Raw genomic sequence first — 21,050 nt, forward strand, 5'->3', positions numbered from 1 at the left:
TATGTTAGTCCTGCCTAGCTCTACTTCCAGAGCTTCATAGTGTACATATATTCTATCCTTTAAATGGCACATGTTTGAAAACTACGATCATTTTTCCCCATATGCTTTCTCAGCAAAATAACTCATTTTCTCAATTAAAACATATATGACTACTACACACCCACTAAAATAGCTGAAAGAACAGACAGTTCCAAGCGTCAACAAGGATGTGGAGAATCTGGAACACTCATGCATTGCTGGAGGGAATGTAAATGGCATAGCCGCTTTGGAAAATAGTTTGGCAATTTATATAATTTATAAACGTACTTAATATTTTCAATGGGTTTTAAAAATAAATGTAATTACCTATTGTAATGTCATCTTAGGAAACAATTTCATGAAATCATGGCCTTTATGTTAGTTATCTTATCCTACAATGCATTAAAGATATACTTATTAATTTAAAATGTGATTTACTTATAATCTAAATTAATTCCTTGTACAAGGAATGGTACAACTCCTCAGAGTTTTCTGAATACATAGATTGATTGCCCTTTGGGAAACACCAGGTTTTTGTCTTTAAATTAAAATTTTGAATAAAATAATTTTCATTAAAGCAATAACCAACTTTGAAAGCAGTATTATAAAGTTTTACAAGCCAACCCATCAGAGAAATGCAAATCAAAACCACAACAAGATACAATCTCCCACCAGTTAGAATGACAATCATTAAAAAGTCAGGAAACAACAGGTGCTGGAGAGGATGTGGAGAAATAGGAACACTTTTACACTGTCGGTGGGACTGTAAACTACTTCAACCATTGTGGAAGACAGTGTGGCGATTCCTCAAGGATCTAGAACTAGAAATACCATTTGACCCAGCCATCCCATTACTGGGTATATACCCAAAGGATTATAAATCATGCTGCTATAAAGACACATGCACATGTATATTTATTGCGGCACTATTCACAATAGCAAAGACTTGGAACCAACCCAAATGTCCATCAGTGGTAGACTGGATTAAGAAAATGTGGCACATATACACCATGGAATACTATGCAGCCATAAAAAAGGATGAGTTCATGTCCTTTGTAGGGACATGTATGAAGCTGGAAACCATCATTCTTAGCAAACTATCTCAAGGACAGAAAACCAAACACCACATGTTCTCACTCATAGGTGGGAATTGAACAATGAGAACACTTGGACACAGGAGGGGAACATCACACACTGGGGCCTGTTGCGGGGTGGGGGGAGGGGGGAGGGATAGCATTAGGAGATATACCTAATGTAAATGACGAGTTAATGGGTGCAGCACACCGACATAGCACATGTATACATATGTAACAACCTGCACGTTGTGCACATGTACTCTAAAACTTAAAGTATAATTTAAAAAAAAAAGTTTTACAGGCCAAGTACGGTGTCTTACATCTGCAATCCCAGTACTTTTGGAGGCCGAGGCAGGAGGATTGCCTGAAGCCAGGAATTTTAGACCAGCCTGGACCACATAGCGAGACCCTATCTCTACAAAAAAAATTAATTAGCCAATCATGGTGGCATGCTCCCGTAGTCCCAGCTACTCAGGAGGCTGAGGTGGAATGATTGCTAGAGCCCAGGAGTTTGAGCTGCAGTGAGCTGTGATCGTACTACCACACTCCAGCCTGGGCAACAGAGCAAGACCCTATCCCCCCCGCAAAAAAAAGAAGAAAGGAAAAAATAAAGTTTTAGGTAGCATATAATGAGATATAGAAAGTGTTAGGCCTTTTATTCATTTAGCAAATACTTCGAGTTTTTTTTTTTTTTTTTTTGGTTGGCTTTTTATCAATGGGAAGTGACTGAAGAGTCAGAGATGTGGAAAACCTCCAGAGCCGGGATGTCTCCCTTCTACTCTATGTCTGACATAAACATGCAATTTCAGGGAAGAGGGAGACCTCCACATAGGAAGGAGAAAAAGGAAATATAACAAAATGTTAAGTGGTTGTTTTAGGAATTATAGGTCATTGAGTTCTTTCTTTAAATTCTTAATTATGTTGATTTCTCTACTTGCCAAAATGTAATATGCTTCCATTTGTTTTAGATAAAAACCATACAGTAAAACTTTTTGTTCTTTTGGATACCTTGGATAAAAAGATATACAAATATACCTTCCATTGTTGATAAGAATACATTTCTAATTGTATATTTTTATTCAAAAATAAAAATTCAGCCAAGCCCCGGAGCTTGTGCCTGTAATTCCAGCACTTTGGGTGGCTGATGCGGGCAGATAGCTTGAGCCTAGGAATTCGAGACCAGCCTGGGCAACATAGTGAGACCCCATCTCTACAAAAAATAAAACAGCCAAGCATGGTGAGCACCATGGCATGTACCTGTGGTCCCAGCTATTCAGAAGGCTGAGGTGAGAGGATCACTTGAGCCCAGGAGGCCAAGGCTGCAGGGAGCGTGATCACACCACTGCACTCCAGCTGGTGCTGGATGACAGAGCAAAACCTTGTCTCAAAAAAATAGTAAAAATTTTAAAGTTAAAAACAAAAATTTAATTGAAGATATCAATTTTTATTTTAAAAATATTGATATTTACATGCAACCTTTTGTGACTAATTATGCTGCTGCCTAGTTTTGAGAACTACAGTTCTCAAAGCACTAGAAAAGGTGTTTGGCTCGTTATTATGTGAAAAATATAATCCAAACCAAACAAACAAAAACTAACGGTACTCAATGGCTAGAGTAAAACACAAAAACAATGGGTTCTGAAATAATGCACCTAAAATCTTCTTGTTATTATAGCTTGACAATTTTTAAAGCTCTATAGGTTCAGTAACATGATATGTGGGATTTGCTTGTAAGTTCTGCAGAAGGGATGACGACAAGCTGGGGGCTGGGTACATGGAAGGGACAGGTAAAATGGGAACAATAGCAGAATATTGATCATTGCTGAAGCTGAGTGGGTATTCATTATTGTATTTTCTTCATATTTGAAAAATTCTATACTAAAAGTTTTAAAAAGAATTTTTACAAACCTCTAAATACGCATGATCACAGAAACAGAAAGCAACCTCTGTTATATTCCCAAAATAGAATGAAATAAACAAAAAATTCACTCTGAAATAAAGCTCCAGGTGGCCTATAAAGTGTTTTGTGTTTTCTATTTGTACAGGCAAGTGAGAAAACAATTATTGACCAGTAAGTACACAACTGTTTTTAAGTTGTATGGAAGGCTGTTATCGCCACCTACTGGACACTGTTATTGACTACTTGCTGTAAAAAATTAAGATTTTTTTAAAACCAACAATCATTATTTAATAGGTCCCCCCCATCCCATCTTAAGCATCTAGTTAACAAAACAGTATAAATAAAACCATCAAATTTATATTTTTATTTGTTTTTATATTAGTAATGCTAATTAATGTTACGTTACATCACTTCTTAGTGTGAAATGCCCCCTGCTAAAAAGGTATATATCATAAAATTTTGGTTTGAAAGTACACTGATGATCATCCTATGATGTTCTTGTTTTACAGAAGATCACAGAACTTGAATTGTTTGCCCATAGGGTAAGAACCCAGAATTTAAATGATTTACCTATGGGGATAGTCCAGAAAGTTATAAACTAGTCCTGGCTCTTAAGTTCAGTGCATTATCTTTTTTTCATTTGTCTTTTAAAATCTTGACCTATATTGCAAATTTTATATCTTTTATAACTTGGCTAATTGCACACACCAGTGATTCTCCACTCTGGTGCATCAGAATGACTTGTGAAAGTTTTAAAATAAAGCTGGCACCAAAGCCAGAGATTTTTGTACCCAGCCAGGGTTAAAAGAACTATTAGTAGATACCAGTGGTTCTCAAAGTGTGGTCCCTGGACAAGCATCATCATCATCATCATCATCATCATCATCATCTCGCCATCACCTGGCTAGAAATGCAAATGTTCACAGTCCACCCCAGAGTACCGGGTGGGGGGCTGTAATTTGTGTTTTGCAAGCCTCCAAGTAATCTGGATACAAGCTAAAGTTTGAGAATCACTGTTATTTACTACAAAACCGGTAAATTTCTACTCTTTTACATACAAGAATTAATTTAGCTGTAGTAGAGCCCTCTGGCTGTGCGTGTCTGAGGATCAGCCTCCGGGGGCTGGACAGTTTGCTGAGCCCCTTAGTGTCCCCTGGCGCTAAGACTCACACAGCGGTCACGTCCAGCTACCTGCGTCCTCCAAGGTGCCTCTGTTCATCAGGAATGGAGCCAGTAACAGCAGGTTCAAAGATTTATGGCATGAATTTGGTCATTATGATCCTATAGTTGATGTGTATGTTCCACTTGATTTCTACACTCACTGTCCAAGAGGAGTTGCTTATGTTCAATTGGAAGATGTTCGTGATGCTGAAGATGCTTTACATAATTTGGACAGAAAGTGGATTTGTGGATGTCAAATGGAAACAGTTTGCACAGGGGGATTGGAAGACCCCAAATCAGATGAAAGCAAAGGAAGGCAGGAGTATGTACAGTTCTTCACGCTATGATTATGACAGATATAGATGTTCTAGAAGCCAAAGTTATGAAAGAAGATCAAGAAGTCGGTCTTTTGCTTACATCTATAGAAGATCTTGTAGTCCTAGAAAGAGTGGATGGACTGGAAGACCATGGTGTAGCAGAAGCCATTCCAACAGTGATAGAGTCAAACACTGAAATCAGTCTTTTTCAAGATCTAAATCCAATTCAAGATCAAGGTCCAAGTCCCAGCCCAAGAAAGAAATGAAGGCTAAATCGTGTTCTAGGTCTGCATCGCATGCCAAAACTAGAGGCACCTCTAAAACAGATTCCAAAACATATTACAAGTCTTGCTCAAGACATAAAAAGGAATCAAGGAAAAAAGAACCGCCTTGTTCCAAATCCCAGTCAAGGTCACAGTCTAGGCCTAGGTCAAAATCTAGATCAAGATCTTGGACTAGTCCTAAATCCAGTGGCCACTGATAGTATAAACCATGATCATTTTTAGGCACATATCGTTCATTCGCTCATAGATTGGTTTACTTAAATTATCAGGAATACAATGTTGCAATGATGTTTAACAAACACTTGTTAGTTTTCCCTGTACCAGGCAATGGTTATATTAAAATGACATGCTGTTGAGAAGCCACTCTTGAGTCCAGTTTGTTTAGTGCTATGGGCAGCTACCAATTTGTTGTGTCTGTGTATATTTTTGTAAAGATTCTCATTTTTATGCTTGAAGTATTTGGTGAAAAGATGTTGGTTAACCATAATTTGCAAGATTGTCTTACTAAGCTTTCATATGCATATTTGGTAGAACTGTTAACCTAGGAAGAAGATAGAGTGTTACAAAAGTGAAGTTGTAGCCACAGTACAACACTGACTGCTCAGACACATTTAGGTTCAGTGTGGACCTTTATGTCTTATCAAGATGTCTAGGCCCTTGATAATAGTTTATGATGCAATGTGGATTAGTTCTTTTGTTAACTCCACCGTCTTGGGGAATAATGCCAACTGAGTTATGTAGTATTTTCAAGGAGATTAAGTTTTTGACTGAAACATGGAGCCTTTGCTTTTTTTCTGATTTCTATAGACTTGGAACAAGAAAACATCAGAAAGACTCACCTTAAAATTTGAGGGGGTCAATGATGGCAGAAACAATTTTAAGAGGAAAAGAATGTTCTTATGTGGTTATTCTAAAATTTAAGAAGTACTGTTGACCATAACATTGCTTAGTTTTCTTGCTGCCCTTAGAAACGAGTGAATTGTTTCAAAGTAGGCTATGTGTGTGTGTGTGTAGGCGGGGGCAGGGGGGAGGGGGGCGGGTGTATACTGTAAAATAACTGAAATGTTGATGCTTACAGCACTTCGCCTATACATTCGTATCAAAATTTGCCTGCTTCTTTTATGTGGGAGGCTTGCTTTTCGCACCTCAGTTTATTTAACATGAGGCAAGTTCAAAAACAACACGTTCTTTCTAGGTGATTCTGTGGTGCCATGAAATTTAAAATGATTTTGGAAAAAAAGATTAGTCAGTTTTAAGCATGAGTCACATCTTTTGAATTTTTGACTACCAGTGTAGTACCTGACTAAAAATAAAGAAATAATACCCTTTACCATTTATAATTTCTAGTATTCCTCTGAAAGATTGTTTTGGGGACAAAAGTGACTTGACATGTCTAATCTCATATTGGATAAAAAGCTAGCATCTTTTAAAATCTCAGATTGCTTGCTTAAAGATATAAGTAAGAATTATGGAGAAGCAATTCCTTTAAGAGGATTACTTATTTCAGTTGTTTTTAGTAATCTAGACTTTGTCTGTAGAGAACAAAACGATGGCAGTAAGCTGAGATAGCTCGATTGGGAGAGTATTAGACTGAGAACAAGACGATGATTTTTAAATACTACATGCTAAGTGCTTAAGGGGTTGATTGTAGGACCTTTGTATATTTGATAGTACTTCTTCCATTTCTTTAGTGTTTGCAGTTAATGTTCTGTTCTGCTACGCAATCATTTATATGCATGTTTTTTTACTTTTTAAAGATTTTCCTGGATGTATAAACAACAAAAAGTGTATTTAAAACTGTAGCAGTAGTTTGCAGTTCTAGCGGAGAGGAAAGTTGTAGGGCTAAACTTTCTACTTTTTTTCTTGTAGAAGCTTCTAAAAAGGCATTTTATAGTTCTCTTTAACAAATATTGTGTACAGCTTTTAAAACATCAATATTTGGATCAAAGCAAGACCCAGCTTATTTTCTGCTTGTTGTAAATTAAGCAAACAGAAATAAAAACTTTATTTTATGAAGGAAAATTTTTCCCTTCATTTTGCTATAATAAAAACAAAATGAAGAAAAAAGATTTGATTTACTGTTCTCTAAGAAAAAAAGAGATTTAAATTTAGTAATATAGTGTGATTTTACTCTTTTTCCAGAAGCATACACTGAACAAAGCTCTAGTTAGCCAATAGGAAAAATGCTCTAATGGAAGAGTGGAGAGTAATTTATTCATAGGCCAGTTAATAAGACCCTGGAATGTTCCTGCCTAGAGCAAATTTTCCAACCATATTTCCTTATTCTGGCTTGTTCTGCTCAGTAAGTTACCTTTCTAAGACATAATAAGGTCTTTTAGTCACATCAGACCTTTTGACCCAGGAATGCCACTTCTAAAAATTAGAAAATAAATTACGCTCCAAGGATTTCTCCAAAGCACTGTAAATAATGGGGGGAAGGGGATCCTGGAGTTAGTTAAATGTACAACAATTGAGGAATGAGTCCATAAAATAGAACATCAACAGGATGGAATATTGTTCAACCATTAAAATGATGCTTTTCATATGGCATTTTAAATATAGGAAATGCTTACTTTATAACATGTACACACACAGATACATACACACTCACAACTGAAGACAACAAAGTACTAAAATATTAATGCTGGTTATCCTTGAGTAATAGATTATGAGTGATTTTAAAAATATTTAATCAGTATTTTTCAATAAATTTTTCAATAACGACTTATCCATTAATTAAAAGAAAATCTACAAATAGCAGAGCTTCTACTTTGTGAATTGAGATCTTCAAATAATGATTAATCTGTAAGCTTTCAAAAAACAACTGTGGGAAATGGGTAGGTATCTTTTCCTCTCCATCCTACATTACTTTCCTCATCCCACTCTAACTCTTCTACTTCTACTTTCTTCACATCAGCCCTGCCGTAATTCATTAACTAGAAATACCAAGAAACTGAAGGTGATTATTCAATATTTTAAAATTTTAAAACTGCTCAATTAAATGGTTGATCTTAGAATATATATTTTAAAAAAGAGGTAAAATAGCCCAATGGTTAAAAGAGCCTAAGGGCTTTAAAATTAGATAGACCTGGGTTTAAATCTTTGCCACTTAGGAGACCTCCTGCAAGTTTCACTTTCCTTATCTGTGAAATGGGAGTACCACTCTGCTCAGTGAATTGCTGTGAGGATGAAATGAGAGGATGCATCTAAAGTATAAGATGGTAGTATGCATTTGTTAGTCTGTTTTGTGTTGTTATAGCAGAATACCTGAGAAGGTAATTTATGAAGCACAGAGATTAATTCCTTGCAGTCTGTAGGCTGGAAGACCATGGTGAACAGCTGGCTTCTAGTGATAACCTTCTTGCTGTGGTCATCCCATTGCAGAAGGCAGAAGGGCAAGAGAGGGCAAGAGGAGGTAAGTCGGGGAGGAAGAGAGAGCAAGCAAGCATGCAAGGTGTGCCCAAGAGTTCCTTGCAGTCTTAAGCCCTTTTATTTTTTTACGATTTGTATAAATTTAAGAGGTACAAGTATAGTTGTGTTACACGGATACATTGCTTAGTGGTGGCCTGGGCCTTTTAATGTAACCATTACCCAAATAGTGTATACTGTACTTGTTAATTTCTCAACCCTCACCATCCTCCTCCCACCCTCCCTCTCTTCTGAGTCTCCGATGACTATACTCGGCATTAATCCATTCATGAGGGCAGAGCCCTCATGACTTGTACCTCCCATGAGGCCTCATCTCCCAACACTGTTGCATTGAGGATTAAGTTTCCAACACATACTTTTTGAGGGGCACATTCAAACCATAGCAGCACTCAGTAAAAGGTAACTGCTGTTATTGTTTTCTAGTTATTGCTGTTATTGTAATGTTATTGCTGTTTTGGGTAAGCAACCCCTAAGTTTTAATTTTTCTGTGGGGGGATAAAAAAGCTTAGTGGGGTACTGTGGCTATTCAGTCATTTGGACTTCTCAGATCACTAACATTTCAAAAAGAATTTAGGAGACCTATATGGAGCTGTCAAAATTTCCTTTACAAAGTAGGTATTAATCAATTTTCCCTCAAATGTCTTGTACAGCTGATGTTTTCAAACTATGCATTTATCACTAACCCACACTAGAGTTAATTGTTATGTCTGAATTCTCTTTAATGGTTTCTCCTTCTGCTTGTTTCTATGAGGCTGGGAGGGTTGAACTGCATAACATCCCACATTCTGAACTGGCCTAATTATTCCCACTTGAGGTCAGTTGATTTGTCCCGCCATCTCCTATATCTTCTGTAAACTGAGATGTAGGTCTATAAGCTTGATTAGATTTAAGCAGAACAGCCTTGGGAAGAATAAATACTTCATTGGTAGTGATGAACTTCATCTTGAAACATGTCTATTCCTTGGCTAAGTTGAGTGTGCAGATTCTGTGTGCTCTAGGCAGATTTATGGTTCCCAAATAGATCAATGCAAAATGAATCAAAATAATTCGTGTTATTAGAAATCCAATTGTTTTAAAATCATACATTTTGGATTGTGAGAACTGTGTTACCCAGCTCTTCTTCAAAAAAGATTTTACCTTGAAAAGCTAGAGCTGGCAAGTCAACACCAAAAGTAAAATAAAATGAGGTGCATTAATGAAACAAAACAAAACAAAACAAAAAACAAAGTAGGTATTTAAACCCCACCAACAAATTCACCATCACTATTATTTCATAAAAGAAAACTCATTCGAATAATCCCTAAAAAAGTGGAAGATACTTCAAGTAATCATTCCCAAGAAAGGACAGCTGGCAACTGCATGCCAAAAATTATCCTTATTTTTTTCACTTTGTCATATATCAGTAAGCACTTAAGGATTAACATCGGTCTGCAAACTGGTACTTGATGCAAGGTGCTTTACTTCTTGGCCTGATTTTTAATCCATGAATGAAGTTGTTCTAGCTACTTCATGGGAATGTTCATTCGACAAACACTAACCAAACACTTGTTATACTATTAAGCAGAGAAATTCAGGAGCAAATGAGGTCACGTATATGAAAACACTGTATACAGTGCCTTGTAGACTGCAAAGCATCATAAAAATACGTGGTATTATTACAAATGTATATATTACATATATAATTATATAATAATATATATTACATATACATATTATATATAATTACAAACTGATTCCTAAAAAGAGATTACCCAACATATGTTTTAGTGACTTAGTAATTTTCTATATTCATGCTATCACAAATAGTATTCAGAATTCTTTAGAATGCTTATTTTCCTTTTTTTTTTTTAAAGAAAATAGCTATATTTGTGATGTAGCTCATGATTCTGCCATTTTCTGCTTTATGGGAACTGAGGATGTTACTATTCCCTCAGATGATTATGACTCCCAAGGGAAAGTTATTAAGCCAGAAACTGTTGCTATAATTACCAGTATGTAGACTCTGGATTCTAAAAAAGAAAATGTCACAGGGTCTAAAAGGCAGGTTCAGACAAAGAGAAAATTTTATTTTCTTATTCTTGAAATGACTGTACGATTTTTCAATGTTAAAGTTCACTTTCAAGTATGATCAATAACAAGACATCAAATGTAAAAATTATGCAGTTTTATCATTTTCTCCATTGCTTCTTAAACCACTGAAAGTAATTTCACAATTCACCACATTTAGGCATCTTCTTTTTCACTTTCTTCATTTTTTACTTCTTTAGGCAACAATGGATCAATCTTCAGTAATAAACCTTCACTTGTTGAACTACGAAGGAAAGCACGTACCACAAAGGGACCTGGAAACAAAAATGAGAATCAACTTTGATTTTTATATCGCAATACCACCTCATGAGCAAATACAGTAGGTCCTCACTTAATATTGTCACTAGGTTCTTGGAAACTGCAACTTTAAGCAAAACAACTTATAAAGAAACCAATTGTACCATAGGCTAATTAATAAGAGTTAAGTTTCTCAGGCATATTTCTAGTCACAAAAATAACACCAAGCTTCTAAATAAAGAGCTCAAACACTTCTAATATTAACCATTGAAATAAATTTGAACTATAAATACATTTAAGATTAATAAAAGCAATAATTATTTACCCAACTGTGGGTGAATCAGAGTGATAGGAGTCATAGTGGTGGTGACTTAAATCAAAGACTAAGTGTTTGCAAAGTGAAAACTGTAAGAAGCGCCTTCTGCCACCGTGCAGTTCAAAAACAAACTAACAAATATGGTTGCCTCACTGAGTGCTTTCATACCACATCATTTATTGTCCTGCATTTGTATGATTATCATATACTTTGCCCATTTTTATTTTACAATAGTTTGTATTCATTAATTCATCTTCCAACTCCCTTATTCCAGTCCAGGGTTGTGGGAGGCCAAAGCCTATCCTGGCAGGTCAGAGCATAGGTGGGAATGATCTCCGGATAAGCAGCATCTCATTGCAGGGCACACGTACACAACCCACACACTAACTCACACCGGGATCATGCAGACATACCAATTAACCTAACATGCCACCTTTGGGATGCGGGAGGAAACCAAAGTACCCAGAGAACCCATGCAGACATGAGGAGAACATGCAAATTCCACACAGACAGTGGCTCTGGCCAGGAATCTATTTTTTTCTTATCAATGTTATAATAAAATAACATTAAACAAAAGGATGTTATTCAAGGACCTGCTGTACAAATATACAACAGGAAAACTTATAGAACTCATGTCATATTTTCAATGAAAAGTACTGTATTACTGAACTAATATTTTGAATTATAAGAAGGGGAAGATAGTTTCATTTCTAGAATAGAAGACAAACTAGTTGTACTCTAGAATATTAGAGATTTATCCTTCAAACTATACATACTCACTAATAATTCATTTCTCTCTTCCAGAAGATGATCACCTAGAATTTATTTTATTGCAAAGTCAACAGTGAAGGGAGCAGGTGGTGATATTTACATTGGATGGAAATGTTATAAATATTTATTTAAAACAGTCAGCACAGATGCTACCTTTGTGTTACCACACAGTTGGTAAAATTCCCTAAAAACTAAAATGCTTTTCATAAGAACAACGTTAAGTGGCTTCATTTAAAATAGCAAAAAGACAGCCGGACACCATGGCTCACACCTGTAATCCCAGTACTTTGGGAGGCCAAGGTAGGTGGATCACCTGAGGTCAGGAGTTCGAGACCAGCCTGGCCAACATGGTGAAACCCCACCGCTACTAAAAATACAAAAATTAGCTGGCATGGTGGCAGGTGCCTGTAATCCCAGCTACTTGGGAGGCTGAGACAGAAGAATTGCTTGAACCCGGGAGGCGGAGGTTGCAGTGAGCTGACATCAAACCACTGCACTCCAGCCTGGGTGACAGAGTGAGACTCCGTCTCAAAAACTAAAATAAAATGGCAAAAAGAGAATCACAACATTTAAACATGCTAAGGGGCTTCATATGAAATAGCAAAAAGAGAATAACAACATTTTGAGGATTTGCTGTCCATCATCTACTCCTACTATTGTCTCAAGAGGATCCTGTACTGAAATCAAAGTTATCTGTGGACTATAAGAATCCATACACATCCAATTACTTAGTAGTATGGCCATATTTAGGGCAAGAAAATTAACAAGGGTGGTATTTATTCACCAGTATGGTTAACTCCCAAAGAAGGTAAAAAATAGCTTAAGATTGTGTTTTAATTATAAACTTGGTTATAAAACTAAACCTGACAAATTCTTATCATGGTAAGCCTACAAATGAGTAGTCAATTGAGTATAATGGACCCTTGCTTGGCTTCAAGCAGCCACAAGTGAAATTTGTCTGAGGAAGGAATTTGAACAGCACACAACGCAATGATAAAGAAACTGGATGCCTGTGTTCTAGCCTACTACACAGCTTCCACATCTCAATTGAGTTGAGTGATTCTCTATGAGTCACCTCATTTATAAATGACTCTCATGACATAATAAAATGATCTTCTTTCTGTCCTGTAATAAATAAATAAGATTAAGAAAACTAATTGCTAGTGCCAATGACAAAGTGAATGATCTGGTTTCAAAATATCATTTTAGAAATAATTTTAGTCCCTAACATCATTATAAGTTTAAAGCAATCAGTTACAGTTTTCTTTCAAACTTTGCTACATTTATTATTAGTAATAATGTGGGAATCTACAAAGGTTTCAGGATGCATTCCTTATTAATGCTAGAGAAATCCTTTGGAGAATTAAATTTTATTTATTTAATCCCTGGAAATATAAAACTTGCATGTTAACTTGATTTTTTATTTAATATTTTACATTTTGCTATTATACTTGCATGTTAATTTGACTTTTTTCTTCATATTTTACATTTTAAAGTATCACAGGGTCATAGGGAAGTCTACCCTCAGCAAACCACTTACCCAAATTCAGCGGTCTGTGCCTACAAACTTCATTAATAACTGCTTGCAGATTGGCAGCTATCTGGTCACTTGACATATCCAACTGAAAGAAAATAATATACATAACATTAATGATGAGAAAGCAAGAAGATAATAAATTATTCTAGACTATTTTTCAAATAGTCAACCAATGCAAATTATCTAGTAAATGACCCTACTGTGAAAGGGGAAAACCTCTATAGCTCTTTGTTTCGAATGCCACATTTACATGTCTTCACATGTCAAGATTTAATAGATTTATAGAACATATTATAGCAAACTGAAGTTGAAGTTTTTCCACTTGAGAGTCCTTGACTTCCAAGTAATTTCCCTAAAGCATATCTTGGAGCAGAATACATCATTCCCTCCACCCACCCCCCAAGAAAACAGTGACATTTTCTCATGAAGTTTGTTGATTTAAAGGAAACTAAGAAAATGTCTAGAAATTAATGTTTTCTTGAGTCCAAAATAAAACTGCTTGCTACATTCATTCAGACAATACATATCTCACACAGAGACAATTTCAGGATGTTGTGCTAACATTCTAATTTTTCAAACACTATGCAATAACAATTATCTTGTCATTTAGCAGTAAGTAAATATACAGTGAATGAGTTCTATTCATAAAACTCCTAAACCCAAATTACACCCTTGAAAAGTCTTTCTGTTTATTATTCAAATTCAATTACTCTTATTCTTCCTAAATATTCCAGTTAAAATCCGTTATATTACATTCAAATGTTTACAGGATTTTGCACTGTGCCAAATAAATCAATTTTTAAAAGTTCATGGCTGGGCACGGTGGCTCACGCCTGTAATCCCAGCACTTTGGGAGGCCAAGGCAGGCGAATCACCTGAGGTCAGGAGTTTGAGACCTGCCTGGCCAACACAGTGAAACCCTGTCTCTACTAAAAATACAAAAATTAGCCAAGTGTGGTGGCAGATGCCGGTAATCCCAGCTACTCGGGAGGCTGAAGCAGGAGAATCGCTTGGTCCCAGGAGGCGGAGGTTGCAGTGAGCTGAGATTGTGCCACTGCACTCCAGCCTGGGCGACAAGAGCGAAACTGTCTCAAAAAAAAAAAAAAAAAAAAAAAAGAAGAAGAAGAAGATTCATATAAAATTATAGTAGCTTAACAGGCAAAATTTATACAGTACAACAGTTGAAGTTCAAACAAGATTTCTGTTTTCCAAAGACTCTGAGAGCACTGTGAGAAATGTGCCCCGCATAAGCATAAAGAGAATTCCTCCTTAAAAAATCCTTTTATCATCATCCAACAGCATTTATTCAACACCCACTTGGGCATGATGCAGTACCAAATCCTAAATGAGAAAGGTTGGACATTACTGCAGGAATTCTCACTTTATGCCAATCCTTAACTAGAAGTTCTGAGAGGAAAAAAAATAAAAGCAATGCTTAGTTCACCTTATTAAGTCCATACACCGTACAGACTTTAATTTACATTGAAGCAAGTAGTTCACTGGCAGGGAAGGCACCTTACATATTTTATGTTGAAAAATAAAAAAGAAAAGGCTAAAGGCATCAGCATGTGTCCCTGCCTTCAATTCCCCTCTTAATTCTCTACTTTACCTCAAATTGTCCTTCTTTCTATTATCAACTGAAGTAACCATCACAGCTCTAATCAATTCTACACCCCCTGCTAAAGACCTATACCTACTTTAAATTTGGAAAAGAGATAAAGAAAAAGCAAGGTTTCCAACCTATCTTTTTAAACAGTTATAATCTATATTGGTATATTATATACATTAAACTTCTCAGATTTTTGTAACTATACTTTCTGCAGCTTTATATTGCCATTCCTCTAGCAAGCTAAAATGACAATATATGTTTCAGAAATATAAGACAATTATGTTCCCTGCAACTTTCATGATTAGGATGGTTTCAATGATTTTATCAATTTAAGTTTAAAAAAACCACAAAAATGTTTTAAAACACAGTTTATACTTTTATTCAAATTTTAGCATCTTTAATATATAGTACTGTGCCCTCTACTGAATTTTAAAATATATGTACAGCTATAATACTTCTTATTTTAGATATTGTACAAAGTTATGGAAATGTTACATATCTCATAGGCATTACTGTGATTATTTAATTGGCTAATGACAAGATAGACAGCTGTGTAGGCAAACAAAATGTATATGTGCATGAGTTTTATCAAAACTTGCAAACGAAATTCATTTGGGATGACAATGTTCTAGAGAGAACTCAGGAAAGCAAACTTGCAAGGTTTTCTGCCTACTTCTCAGTTAGTCTGCACTTCCAATAGTGCTTTCCCATGTAATAACATTTTGTGGTCTTAAGGAGGCAGGATGACTACTTTGAGGAGATAATATTATCCATTATATTACCAATAGCACATTATATGATTTGGTACAGCAAGGGAAAAACAAACAGGGACAGGGTTGATCTTGAAGGGGATATACGACTATGTTAAGCACCATATTTGTGCCTGTGCATATGTGTGTATTTGAATATGTAACAGTCACAAAACTATATATGTTTAACTAAAGTGATTATCCACTGCAAGACAAAACAGTTATTCCTTATTCTGAAGCATACATGTTTTCAAACAAAAAGACCGCTTTACTGAATCTTACTGTCTGCTTAGCATCCCTTACTATGTCGGAAACCATTCCCTAAGCAGACTAGATGGGAAGACTTCTACAAAAGATGTCAGGGTAGTGGCTCAGTGGACCCAGGTGAACTTTATGTCTCTATCTCTGTTTTAACACTCAGATTTTCCTTTTTTGTGTAATTCCTAACCTTTTATTCAATAACTTTCTTATCATTATGAGAAAACTAAAAATCAGTGGTTCTTAACCTTTTTTTTTTTTTTTTGTCCCATTGAGATGCACATGTCATAATTCAACTCAGGGCAAAATATAATCACAAGCATGTCCAAGCCAGTGATTCTTAAACATTTTTAGGTCACTGAGTCTTGCTACAGAAAAATGCACATAAAGAACTTAGTCTACACTACCAGGGTCTTCATAGATTCTCTGATTTAAAAGAAAGGGGATAAAAGAAGAAAGACTCCTGGGGAAAGTGTCTGAGTTAAAAAGGATCCCTGGACCACACTCTGAGAACCACTACTACAGAGGTTAGTCTGTCCAAATATTTTGGAGGACTAAGGATTGTTGTGGGAAGTCAGGGACCCTGAACGGAGGGGAGGGACTGGCTGGAGCCATGGCAGAGGAACATAAATTGTGAATATTTCATTTTAATATGGACATATATCAGTTCCCAAAATTAATAGTTTTATAATTTCTTATACCTGTCTTTACTGCAATCTCTGAACATAAATTGTGAAGATTTCATGGACATTTATCAGTTCCCAAATAATACTCTTATAATTTCTTACGCCTGTCTTACTTTAATCTCTTAATCCTGTTATCTTCATAAGCTGAGGATGTATGTCACCTCAGGACCACTGTGATGACTGCATTAACTGTACAAATTGATTGTAAAACGTGTGCTTAAACAATATGAAATCAGTGCACTTTCAAAAAGAACAGAATAACAGCGATTTTAGGGAACAAGGGAAGACAGCCATAAGGTCTGACTGCCTGTGGGGTCGGGCAGAATAGAGCCATATTTTTCTTCTTGCAGAGAGCCTATAAACGGACGTGCAAGTAGGAACAATATCGCTCAATTCTTTTAAATATTAAGACCCTAGGAAAAGAATTGCATTCCTGGGGGGAGGTCTATAAATGGCCGCTCTGGGAGTGTCTGTCTTATGCGGTTGAGATAAGGACTGAAATACACCCTGGTCTCCTGCAGTACCCTCAGTCTTATTAGGGTGGGGGAAAAAACCCCACCCTGGTGAATTTGAGGTCAGACCAGTTCTCTGTTCTCGAAACCTGTTTTATGTTGTTTAAGATGTTTATCAAGACAATAAGTGCACAGCTGAACATGGACCCTTATCGGGAGTTTTTGATTTTCCCCTTTGCCTTGTTATCTTTGCTTTGCCCTTTGCCTTGTGATCTTTATTGGCCTCAGAAGCACGTGATCTTTGTTCTCCTTTTTGCCCTTTGAAGCAGTGATCTTTGTGACCTACTCCCTGTTTGTACACCCCCTCCCCTTTTGAAGTCCTCAATAAAAACCTGCTGGTTTTGTGGCTCAGGTGGGCATCACGGTCCTAGCGATATGTGATATCACCCCCAGAGGCCCAGCTGTAAAATTCCTCTCTTTATACTCTTTATTTCTCAGCTGGCCGACACTTATGGAAAATAGAAAGAACTTACGATGAAATATTGGGGGCAGGTTCCCCCAATAAAGGATTACAGTGTGAATAAAGGATTTTTACAATCTTAACAGAAGACGGAACTTAAAAAAAAAAAAGCAAAGTACACATACATGATTTCTAAAGTGGCAGCTTCTATTACTATAACTGTTCTGATAGTCTCTAGATGACTAATCACCTTTGACTGAAAACTGAAGAGAGGACTGCTGCTTTGGATAAGCACTTGTTAGACCAGTTGTCCTCCAAAATCTCTTCCAAATGTAATATTCTAAGACTATATAAAGTGTGGCCTGGCAGACAGCTTTTGAAGATGAGCCAAAACTCTTAATTTCCATGACTCCTAACAGTCTAAACCAAGAAAAGAAAGGTTATCTGTATGTCTCCTACATAACATAAAGTAGTAGTAGTAGTAGTAATAATAATAATAATAATGATAATAATAATTGATGGTGCAGCTCTGTTTATTGGGTACTTACTTTGGGCCAAACTCTGAGTGTTCACATAGATATTCTTACTCATTTCTCCCAAGAACCCTATGAGGTAGGTGCTATTATTATCCTTTATTTACACTTATAAACTGAGACTCAGAAAACTCTGTAATTTATTCATGAGCACACACATGGTAAGGAGTGGCCAAGTAGCTACGTGTCTGAGCACTTAAGGCGGACAAACCCCACTTCCACCACCTTACTAGCTTATGACTCTGGACACAGCTATTACAAGTTCATGATCTTTATATAAGGAAAATGAAGTATCAGTTGTCTGAGAAACACAACTGAGCGTGTTGTATACTAAGGGGAGAAAAAGGGAAACTAAGTGAAACACTAAAAGAATATACATTTAAGATGGAAAAATAAGAATTTTTCTCTCTGCCTAATGAATCCTTCAGTGCCTTCCTAATTTTTAGATGTTAATACCATACAACTTAGCAACATTTACTTAACCCTCACTCTGTCAAGCAACACATGGAACCAGGAACAGGAAGATGAATAAGATACAAACCTCGCCCTTGAGATTACAATCTAGACACTAAAACACAACATAAGAAATACCACTTTATATGAACAAAGTGCTACAAGGGCACAGAGGAAGAAGTAATTGACACGGAAGGCTTTACTCATCACGAAAAAAGGTAGTATCTAAGCTGAGCCTTAAAGGATGGAGAATTTTGAAGGACAAAGAGGATCTTCTAGGCAGAGGGACCAGCATAAGGTAATGTGAGACAAAGGTGGATCAGGAGAGCCCACAGACCCTTTGAAGGAAGTGGATTGCTCCAACAGGCCCCAGAGACAGCTGAAAAACTGTGCTGCTATCCATGGCTGTGAGACCTGAAGACAGTTCACATCATAGTACTCTGTGCAGACATGCCCCAGTACCAGCCTGGAGCCTGGTAACTGCTGGGTGGCCAGATCCAGAAGAGAAATAACAATCACTACAGTTTGGCTCTCAGGAATCCCCATCCCTAGGGGAAGGAGGGGAGCACTACATCAGTGGAACACCTGGTGGGACAAAAGAATCTGAACAGCAGCCCTTGAGCCTCAGAACTTCCCTCTGACGTAGTCTGCCCAAATAAGAAACCAGAAAAACAATTGTGATAATATAACAAAACCAAAGTTCTTAAACATCCCCCTAAAAGATCACACTAGCTTATCAGCAATGGATCGCAATGGATCCAAACCAAGAAGAAATCCCTGAATTGCCAGGAAAAGAATTCAGAAGGTCGATTATTAAGCTAATCAAGGAGGCACCAGAGAAAGGTGAAGTCCAACTTAATGAAATAAAAAATGTGATACAAGATATGAAGGGAAAAATGTTCAGTGAACTAGACAGCATAAATAAAAAATAATCACAACTTCCGGAAATGAAGGACACACTTAAAAGAAATGCAAAATGCACTGTAAAGTCTCAGCAATAGAATCGAACAAGCAGAATAAAGAATTTCAGAGCTTGAAGACAAGATTTTTGAATTAACTCAATCTACAAAGAGAAAGAAAAGATCAAAATAAATAAATAAACAAAGCCTCCAAAAAGTTGGGATTATGTTAAATGACCAAAACTAAGAATAATTGGTGTTCCTGAGGAAGAAAAGAAATCTAAAAGTTTGAAAAACATATTAGAGGGAATAATCAAGGAAAACTTCCCAGCGTGGCTAGAGATCTAAATACATAGCAGCTCAAAGAACACCTGGGAAATTTATCACAAAAAGATCATTGCCTAGACACGTAGTCATCAGGTTATCCAAAGCCAAGATGAAGGAAAGGATCTTAAAAGCTGCCAGGAAAAGCACCAGGTAACCTAAAAAGGAAAACCCATCAGATTAACAGCAGATTTCTCCACAGAAATCCTACAAGCTAGAAGGGATTAGGGCTCCATCTTCAGCCTCCTTAAAAAAAAAAATTATTGGCCAATAATTTTGCATCCAGTGAAACTAAGCTTCATAAATGAAGGAAATACACAATCTTTTTCAGCAAACAAATGCTGAGAGAATTTGCCACTACCAAACCAGCACTACAAGAACTGCTAAAAGGAGCTCTAAATCTTGAAACAAATCCTTGAAATACACACCAAAATGAACCTCCTTAAAACATAAATCTCACAGGACCTATAAAACAAGGACATAATAAATTTTAAAAAAGGGTATCAGGCAACAAATAACGCAATGAATAGAATAGTACCTCACATCTCAATACTAATGTTGAATGTAAGTGGCCTAAATGCTCTACTTAAAAGATACAGAATAGCAGAATGGATAAGAATTAACCAACCAAGTATCTGCTGTCTTCAAGAGACTCACCTAACACATAAGGACTCAAATCAACTTAAGGTAAAGAGGTGGGAAAAAATTAATCCATACAAATGGACACCAAAAGTGAGCAGGAGTAGCTATTCTTATATCAGACAAAACAAACTTTAAAGCAACAGCAGTTAAAAAAGACAAAGACATTATATTTTGACATTATATAAAGACAAAAGAACTTGTCCAACAGGAAAATATCACAATCCTAAATATATATGCATTAACGCTGGAGCTCCCAAATTTATAAAACAACTACTACTAGACCTAAGAAATGAGATAGACAGCAACACAATAATAGTGGCAGATTTCAAAACTCCACTGACAGCACTAGACAGGCCATCAAGACAGAAAGTCAACAAAGAAACAATGGATTTAAAATATACCCTAGATCAAATGAGCTTAACAGATATTTACACAACATTCTACCCAACAACTGCAGAATATACATTCCATTCATCAGCACATGGAACAGTCTCCAAGATAGATCATAGGATAGGCCATAAAACAAGTCTCAATAAATTTAAGAAAACTGAAATTATATCAAGTACTCTCTCAGACCACAGTGGAATAAAAGTAGAAATCAACTCCAAAAGGAGCCCTCAAAACCGTAGAAATTAAACAGCCTGCTCCTGAATGATGATAGGGTTAACAATAAAATCAAGATGGAAATTAAAAAATTCTTTGAACTGAATGATAATAGTGACACAACCTATCAAAATCTTTGGGATTCAGTAAACGGAGTGCTAAGAGGAAAGTTCATAGCCTTCAATGCCACATCAAAAAATCTGAAAGAGCAAAAACAGACAATCTAAAGTTACACCTCAAAGAACTAG

The 21,050-nt window shown here is 36.3% G+C and overlaps 1 protein-coding gene and 1 pseudogene across 3 annotated transcripts in view; one reads left to right on the plus strand and one right to left on the minus strand.

Annotated features, from left to right (window-relative positions):
* Positions 1-2,842: 2,842 nt before the first annotated feature.
* On the plus strand, positions 2,843-4,961 carry LOC129143878 (serine/arginine-rich splicing factor 10-like; annotated as a pseudogene).
* A 5,264-nt stretch (positions 4,962-10,225) lies between these two features.
* MRPL1 (mitochondrial ribosomal protein L1) overlaps positions 10,226-21,050 on the minus strand; it is a 92,757-nt gene continuing 81,932 nt past the window's right edge. For all 3 annotated transcript variants that reach the window (XM_517204.9, XM_009447683.5, XM_063809512.1), the window contains 2 exons: positions 13,138-13,219; positions 10,226-10,527 (listed from right to left, as the gene is read on the minus strand). In XM_517204.9, the coding sequence (XP_517204.5) occupies positions 10,409-10,527; positions 13,138-13,219 (201 nt within the window). In that variant the 3' untranslated portion in view covers positions 10,226-10,408. The remainder of the gene's footprint in view (positions 10,528-13,137; positions 13,220-21,050) is intronic.

Source organism: Pan troglodytes, chromosome 3 (genome assembly GCF_028858775.2).
Source record: "Pan troglodytes isolate AG18354 chromosome 3, NHGRI_mPanTro3-v2.0_pri, whole genome shotgun sequence".
Lineage (NCBI taxonomy): Eukaryota > Metazoa > Chordata > Mammalia > Primates > Hominidae > Pan > Pan troglodytes.